Source organism: Pterocles gutturalis, unplaced genomic scaffold, assembly GCF_000699245.1.
Source record: "Pterocles gutturalis isolate BGI_N339 unplaced genomic scaffold, ASM69924v1 scaffold4545, whole genome shotgun sequence".
In the NCBI taxonomy this organism is placed as follows: domain Eukaryota; kingdom Metazoa; phylum Chordata; class Aves; order Pterocliformes; family Pteroclidae; genus Pterocles; species Pterocles gutturalis.
The window spans coordinates 20,459-29,287 of record NW_010145649.1 but is presented as its reverse complement, the minus strand read 5'-3'; the positions used below and the strand labels follow the sequence as shown (position 1 = coordinate 29,287).

The following is an 8,829-nucleotide window of genomic DNA, read 5'->3' as shown; positions in this document are numbered from 1 at the left end:
CGATGAATGCGGGTGGAAGCTCCCCAAAAGCTGCGCTGCGGAGCCACTTCTGGTTTCTGGCGGGCGGGAGCTGGGGGGGCTGCTGTGACCTCCCCGTGGGAGGAAAGTCTCTGCCGCTGCAGCGCCTGCAAAGTCTGCAGGTTTGTCTCACCCCCGATAAGGAGACCAGAGGGGGAGTGCTCCTTGTTGGGCTGCTGAGACATGGGACAAGAACTCTTACCTTCAAGGGAGAGGCATGGTTTATTCCAGAAATTGCGTTTACTGTTAAGGGGGGTGGGAAAAGTCAAGACTAACTTATTTTTTCCCCCTCCCTGTTCTTAGTGATCCCGTATAGGTCAGTAATAATTCCAATCAAAAAACTAAGCAATGCAATAACGACATCAAACCCATGGATCTGTGTATCAGGAGAACTAGGAGATACAGGCATAATGCAGATTCCTAAAAACCACCTGGAAATGACATTTGAAGTGAGTACATGCTCTTTACATTTTATATTTCAATTTGAAACATGCTTCCAAATAAATATTAATTTGGTGAGGGTTAATTGTCTTAAGATCACAGCATTTCAGATTCTGTCCAGGTTTTCAAGGTCACTGTACATTCAAATATATACAGGAAAATAGTGCTGCCTACCTGTGTTAGATGAAAGTTTCCTGTAAGCAGGTACCACTTATAACCACATGCTTCACTGCTGTCCCTGTCCCAGCCCAGGGCTCCTCACTTAGCCTGTCTGTTTCTACATCTCATTCCCTTACACATCTCCTTGCCTAATTTTCCCTTTCAGGACTCATTTCCAACTCCTCATTTCCCTTCCAAGTTTCTTCTCACTTCTTGCAATCTGTCTTCCCACTTTCCACCCAGGTTCCTTTCTACCTCTGGCCAGTCTCAAATTTCTTCTCCTCCAGCTCCAGTTCCTTGCCCAGCATTGCTGCTTTCCTTCCAACCAGCCAGCCTAACCCCTGAGCTCTTCAGCTTCCCAGCTTCATGTTCTACCCTCAGCAAACCGTAGAGCTGCCATCTCCATTGGTCTCTCTTCTCTGTGCTTATTGTGGTTTTCTCTTTGCATTTGACTACCTGTCATTCCCACCCATCAGTCACAAGTTGGCTTGATGCCACCCCAAAGCAGCTGGTAGTGGGAATTGCAGGGAAAGCCCTGCCAGGCTCCTGTATCTCCAGGTTGTGCCATATCCAGTAAGGAGTGATTTTGTAGGAAAATCTGTTACTACATTGAAGTTGCATCCATTGAGCGTATGCAGACTGATCTTCAACAACAATAGCAAAAGAACCCCTTCTTGCCAAATAGAGGTAGACTTTGACAGATCAAGAGGATATTTTCATGATACAGTGTCTGCCTTTCATTCAGATATTAATATTTTGTAGAAAAGATTTACAGGCTTCCAACAAGCAAAATAACATATTTAGACATTTCTAAGGACTATACTGACAGTGTTCTGGAATACTCCTTTGGCTGAAGCTTTCCTAAAAATATCAACTTGGGCAGCCACCCACTATGGAAAATGTCAGCCCAAGCTGCTTGTTTGGCAGTATTAGAAGCAATGAAAACCAAAGTCTTTCAAGGGAAGTGTTTAGGTGACGTTAACAGGTGTTGCTGCCAACCCCACCTACAATTACATATTGCATTGGAATTTGCAGTCCCTTGTTTTCCTCCTTCTGTCACTTTGTGAGGTTGAGTCTCATGTTAGTGATTTTTGTCTTGCCCAGCAATAAGCAAATCAATCTTTGAAAATAGTAAAGGATCTAGGGACTGCTTCATAGCGTAGAGTGAGTGAACTGGAGGTCCGTATACTCAAAATGCATTTTTGAAAAGCTGTTTGTACTGAAGATCTATTTTTTCAACAAAAGCACACCTTTTTATCACCTTAGCTCAGAAATTTGTAATTAACACTTCTCAGAAATATTCAGAGTGAGCGCTCACAACAAAGAATGTAATCTCTTCACAAGCTTTTAATAGTTTTATTTCAAGGTATTTTTTTTTCTCCTGTCTTAATTATTCTGCTTTTCAAAACACTCTGCATGTTTGGTTGAAAATACTTGCTGTATAAATCAAAGGAAACTGAATAAAAACATATATTTGAGACCATATGTGTGCATGTGGTGGGAGTGTGTGTTGTCTGTTGTTTTTTAAATTAAGTAAAAACTGTTATTCGTTTCAGTGCCAGAATTTAGGGAAGCTGACGACCGTTCAGATTGGTCATGACAACTCAGGGCTACTAGCCAAGTGGCTGGTTGATTGTGTCATGGTCAGAAATGAAATAACAGGACACACGTACAAGTAAGCAACAAGTTTTCATTTTCTTTGTCTGAAATTCCTACTTGTTAAATCTAGAGCAAGCAAGAAGACATTCATCTTTTCCTCAGTTGATGGAGCAGTGTGGGCTGATTGGGTACCCAATAGGGTTGGGTTGGTCTCCCCGACCCCCAGTTCTCTCATTTCAAAAGCCCTAGCTGAAATCAAATAATCTCATAAATATTAAATGAGACTTGAATGTAGGATTTTCTTTGCCTCTCTCTGAGACAGGACAGACAGTATGGATACTTTTGAAGTGATTCTTATGTTTGTGTCTAATAATTAAATCTCTTGATTTAAAGTAGCGTGGTAAAATTGTGCACAAATGAGTTCTTTAAACCACAAGAGCTGGAATGATAGTTTAGGGCAAATCCTTGATTTATTTTTATTTTTTTAAAAAATCAGATGTCTAAGTACTCCAACAAATGTACAGAAACTTGGATTACAAGAAAATAAAAGGTTTAGTCTTCTATTGAGCACACACCTCTTGTGTTGAAATGATCTGCTAATTCATCATTGGTTTTACAAACATCTGGCTAAGCAGACTTAATTTTTTTTCTAAATGTGGACTTGGAAAACTATAATTCAGAGACGTGAGCTCCAGAGCTCAGGACTGGCCGCAGTGTATGGGAGAAAGTAGGAGGAAATGTGGTACAAGGACTAGGAGTATGGACATGAGCATGGATTTCATAAGGACTGTGGATGGGGTCAAACAGCAGAACAATAAAATGTGAAGTGAGGTTTGAGTATGAGGAGATGTCACAGCTTCAGCTGGGTGGGAGAGATGTGGGGATTTAATTGTTAATTATTGCAATATTTGTAAAGGCTGAATATCATTTGTGGTTGCAAGTGAAGAATAACCTGGCAGAAATCAAGATGTGGCCCATGAAATACATGTATAACACTTTTTGTTGTCCTGTGCTTTCATGCAAGCTTTGCCTATTTCCCTTTTCCTAAGGATGATCAGTTGTGGCGGAGGGGGTGCTGCATGCTGAATTCTGGTTTGTGAAAAGTTTCTGACTACAAAGTATTCCCTTCCCGTTAGCGGTGTTTATGGGTGCTAGCTGTCCCTCTAGCTTTGAGGTCAAGCTAGACTACCTGTGTGGCTGACCTGTGCTTGTCCTGGGTGTGCGGCAGGTTTCCCTGTGGACGATGGCTGGGAAAAGGCGTTGACGATGGCAGTTTGGAGCGAATACTCATTGGAGAGCTGGTGTCTTCCACGTCTGATGAAGAGCTGGGAAAGCAGTGCCGGACCCCACCCCAACAGAAATCCCCTACTACGGCTCGACGACTGAGCATCACTTCCCTCACAGGGAAGAACACCAGTAAGTCCTTTCCTTTCTCCCCAGGGCCCTCAAGAAGGGAGTAGTAACTGCTGAGAAATAAAGCTCCTGTGAACAGAGGAGCTCCTACTGAAGCAAGGCTTGGTGCAGAGGAACAGCTGCAAGCTGATGAGTTTTTCCTGCCCCAGTTTGTGTGTCCGCAGCTTGCTCTGTAACTGTACATGTTGCATCTTTCAGTGTCCCCATTTGACAGTTGAGAGATAATAATCTCTTTCCTTAGAGCATGGAGATATGACATGAGGGAGGAGGCGGCAGCAGAGTTTGCAGTAGCTGATGCTGCTCAGCTTACTGGCTCACTTTGGAGTCAGTGGGAAGACAGTCCTCTCTGAAAGGCAGTTCAGAGCCTGATGTGGATGCTGTGAACTGCCTTCTGGAGGAGCACATCTCCTGAGCGACCCTAGGGGACATCAACTTCATGTCCCTAAAATTGGCTTTTACTCATTAACTGCACCTGGCTACAATGGGACATGGGACTGTAAGGGCTACATGAGGCATCCTCTGCTAAAGCATACAGAGGAGCACAGTGTAGATCCTGTAAAATTAGAGCTCCTGTAAAATTAGAGGACATAACTGCTGAAATGTCAAGCAAGGAAAGATTACCCTCCAAGAGTAATGCAGCATTTAAAAACCTTCACAGGACCATTGCAGCTCTTCACATGTGTGAGTCCATATTAACTGGAGCAGTGGGCACCAGAGTTACTTGCAGGGCATTTCATTATGTCTGAGGCCCAATAATTCATTTGTCTTGTGAGCTACATGAGGCTCTGTGTTAGACCTGCCAAAGACTGTGGGAGGTCATCATGTACTAAAATGATACTGAACTACTCCATGCTTCCAAAATAGCAAATGTAGGACAAACTAATAGCAACTTACATGAGTCTGGAAAACTAGAAAAGACTCATAGAAGAACCATGAAATCTGGAAAACATCTGCTTCAAATGAGGTTTTAAAAGTTCAGGTTTTTATCAGAAAATGAATGAGGGACTAGATAATTTTCTGCAGGTACCTGCACAGGAAGATGAGGTGGTAGCAGGTGGAGGCGTAGCATGGTTCAGCAACAGAAGCATACAACTAGATTCAGAGCAGAAACATGGCATATATTTTAACATTGAAGATAACTTACTCTTGGAACCATTAATAAGCAATATTTTCTGCCTGTGGCTCCTCATACTGGTAACAATGACTAGACATATGCCAAAAATAGATACTTGTTTTGGCTCAATAAAACGTTGTGGGTTCAAGTCAGGAATTAATGACTGCTGGGTTTTCTGGCCTGTGTCACATAGAAGTGAGTCAAATTACTGGGCTACAATTTTCAGCCCATGTCTCTTCATGTGGGGGTTGCTGTACTCTATGTGATGAGCAAGATGTGATTAACTCAAATAAAATATTTATCAAGCCAGATCCTTTGGTCTTAAGTAGGGCAATTTATGTGACTGTTCCAGGGTTGGTCATCAGTTGCTTGTAATTAAGGCTCAGGTTTACCCAGGACAAATGACAGCCTGAACTCTGTTAAAGATACAAAATAATTCCTGCAGTTCAAGATATTTCATCATGAGACTTTGATGAATGTTTTAAAGTTGGTATCTTCAGCTAGTATGCTCTCCATCATTTCACAGAGCCTAATGCAGGACAGATCCAAGAGGGAATTGGGGAAGCCGTGAACAATATTGTGAAACATTTTCACAAGCCAGAGAAAGAGGTACTTCCTAATTTTTATTACTTTCCTGGTACCTACAATGCATGTAAGTATTTTTATAAACAGACATGGAACCGAAGTACCAGTAGAGACTGCTAACCTTCAACTTTAGAGTTGAAGCTTCTGGCCTACAAACAAGACAAGTTGTACTTACAGACTCTCCCTTTCCCACAGAGAGGGAGCCTTACCATTCTGTTGTGTGGAGAAAATGGTCTGGTTGCAGCACTGGAGCAGGTGTTCCACCATGGATTCAAATCGGCTCGCATTTTTCATAAGAATGTCTTCATCTGGGATTTCATAGGTAAGCCAGTGTGTGATTTGGAGGCAGAAGGAGAAGAAAGATTAGGGCAAAATGACTACTCACACACAGACCTCAGATTCTCATCAGCAAGTGTGGTGTTTTTTCCTGTTTAGCACCTGCTCCAGGTTGCTTAAAGTCAAAGAGAAATAAGATGAGAAACACTAAACACTACATAAGGGGGGAGAGTGAATCTGTGCAGAAATTTAAAGGCACTTCAGATTCTCGTAATTTATTCATAGGTGAATATTCAGACAGCTGCTTTTCTACCCAGAAATAAGGTAGGATGAAGGCTGGGGTAGAGTAGCGATCGATGTTAGGGGGAGAGTTGAGAAAGGGCAGGGAGTGAAAGGTTTAGATTTCTAGTTGTTTATGAGAACTCTCCTAACCACTGCACTGGTCTTCTGGTGGTGCTTATCTGTAGGCCTATGTTGCGGTAATTTAAGGTGTACTTATTCCCTTAAAACGTGCTCGCAAGTTGAGATTCTTAGCCTGAGGGTAAGTGCTTACTCAGAGAAGGTGAAAAATCAAAGCTGATGGTATCACTTACAATTAAACCACTGATAGATAGTCTGGTGTGGCTCCTTGGTGTTACCTAACTGTATTATACATCAGCCAGTCTGTTGACCACAGCTGTGTAGCAGAGGTGGAGATCACCACCTACCCATGGTCTTCACAGTGAGGAATCTATATATAAACTGTGCAGTAGCTCTCAGCAGGTTGTTTTTAAGGACTACCTTGTGTAACTCTGAGTCACAATGAAGTGCTTCTGCTCACTGCGTTCGGATTTTCTCCCAACCACAGAGAAAGCTGTCGCTTATTTTGAAACCAGTGACCAGATTGGAGACAATGAGGAAGCCCTTTTGCTTCAGAGATCTTCATGCAAAACCTTCTGTCATTATGTGAATGCCATCAATACAGCTCCAAGGAACATTGGAAAGGACGGCAAATTCCAAATTCTGGTTTGCCTGGGGACGAGGTACCTAACTGCTCTTCGTTATACATGTCCTCTTGCATTAGACTAGAGGAATATTTTTACACGGTTATTATTACCTTTGGTTTTCCCATTTTAAGACATTTTGTACCTATTATCCAGTACCTATTTCAGGCAGCTTTAATACTAGATGAAAAATTGGAGCAAAGAAGCAGTAATGACACATGTCTAGTGTCTCAACTGCTAAAAATGTTGTGAGCTTTTTAATAGCTGTTAGCTTGACAGTCATATGTATAAAATATACCTTGAAATTGAATTTTTTATGAACTGCTGGCTTTGGGAATGCAGAGTTCCTTTGTAAGAGCTGGTGCATTTCTAAATCGTCATTGAATCACTTTGCCTATGAAAATGGGATGTCTGTTACAAGTTTGACAAAACTATTCTAGATTTTTTTTTTTTCTAACAGGATGCTTTCTGTCTTGCACTTGTGAAGAGGCAGGGCCTTAGCTGTATTTTGGAGGGTGGAAGTTGGTATGTCTAGAAATAAGTAACATTTTTGTAGAGTACTTACAGATACATGGAAAACAAGTTGGGAAACAGTCTATTGGGTTTTCCTGAATTTTACTTTCCCTATTCCTGATCTGAAAATGTTGCTGAATTCTTCCAAAGTCAGTTGTCCAATTTTGCTGATGTCTTTCTATCTTCATTCCTACAGTACAGTCAGTTACTTGTATTTTACTAACAAAATGAAGGGTTATGATTACACGGGAAACTTATACATAAAAATGACATGCATCATGCGTAAAAAGAGACTGCATGTTTTGGGTTGTGTTCTTGGAGAATAATTGCAGTTTGAAATCCATTGTATTTTGTGCTAAAATAATGCCTTTCATTTCCTTTGCAGGGACCACTTGCTCTCTCAGTGGATCCCCTTGCTGGCAGAGTGCCCACCCATTACAAGGATGTATGAGGAGAATGCTCTCCTACGGGACCGCATGACTGTCAACTCCCTTATCCGAGTCCTACAGACATTACAGGATTTCAACATCATCCTAGAAGGATCGCTCATTAAAGGAGTGGATGTTTAGCATGGCTTTGCTGAGAACTTCATTATTCCTTTCCCAAGAAAGCAAACCACAACTGGAGACCTGTCAGGACCTGAACGTGATGGTAGTGCACCACTGTAAGGCAAAGCTGCCAGTTGAAGCAGGAGTGGGAAGCCCAGCTTGTGCCCATCTGGGACTGTCCTCTAAAGCTGCAGAAAGCTAAGATGCAGTATTGTAGTTTATTTGAAACAGAAATTTAGTATAAAATAGAGTATTTTCATGTGTTAGATGTGTGTAAATATGCTACCTTCTTTAAAAAATTATATTACTCTAAGAAAATTTTCTTAGACTGAATGTTCTTGTTCTGCCTATGAGTAGCTTAAACCCAGGGGAAGGACTAGGGAGAGGGAAGGACTGAGGTGGGAAGGGATGCCGCTACTTGCTTGCAAGGAAGAAGCCAATCAATATGTAAATACAGCGCAAACTCAGCAGGGCTTTTTTCAGGTATTGCAAATTAATACAGCAAATATCCTTATGTAGCCACTGTGATTGTCTCACTCTTGGAAATGTTGTAAGCATATGCTGTTTACCCTTCTGTACCTGGTCTCCCTTCATTTTTTTGTTTGTTCGAAGATTCAGCCCTTTCCATGCACGGAAGTTGTGAGTTGTCATTTTGTTCTGCAGGGTCTTTTGTGTCACTTCTGTTCATCTCCAGAAGGGGAGATGAGTGTTGAAATGCTAAAACACTGGAGGACTGCTGTTAGCCTTGGAGCCTGAGAGTATGAGAGACCTGTTTAAGTGATGCTGCTGCAGCCTGAGATGGGCAATGATGACTTGCTTGACTCGCTCGGTGTGTCCCTTGCCTGTTTAGATGTTTTAATGATTCTCGCTTGCCCTCAGCCAGCTTGTGTTGTGGATGCCTTTTTTTGTTTTTAATGTTGTGGTATTTGGTTCATACCAAATTCTTGCTGTACTTGAGAAGAATCATTGCTGTAGAGCCACAAACACTGATGCTGCCGTGCTGCTGAACTGTATCAGCTGGTTTTGAAATGCTAACAGGTTACGAGTCTTCCTTCATCCTGCAGAATGAGTGTTCCTAGGAAGTACAGGATTTTTTTTTAAATTATCCAGCTACAAAAAAAAATATGAATGAAGCAAAAGGAGGTGGGGGGGGTGTGGAAATAATCTTACTTCAGTTTTT

At 41.8% G+C, this 8,829-nt stretch overlaps 1 protein-coding gene across 1 annotated transcript in view; it reads left to right on the top strand.

Moving 5' to 3' along the window:
* DENND5B (DENN/MADD domain containing 5B) overlaps positions 1–8,133 on the top strand; it is a gene marked incomplete at its 5' end in the record, with an annotated part of 53,199 nt that extends 45,066 nt beyond the window's left edge. Inside the window, 7 exons of the mRNA XM_010085440.1 lie at positions 322–467; positions 2,175–2,293; positions 3,446–3,633; positions 5,271–5,353; positions 5,525–5,651; positions 6,453–6,627; positions 7,487–8,133. Coding sequence (XP_010083742.1) covers positions 322–467; positions 2,175–2,293; positions 3,446–3,633; positions 5,271–5,353; positions 5,525–5,651; positions 6,453–6,627; positions 7,487–7,670 — 1,022 coding nt within the window. The remainder of the gene's footprint in view (positions 1–321; positions 468–2,174; positions 2,294–3,445; positions 3,634–5,270; positions 5,354–5,524; positions 5,652–6,452; positions 6,628–7,486) is intronic.
* Between the last annotated feature and the right edge of the window lie 696 nt (positions 8,134–8,829).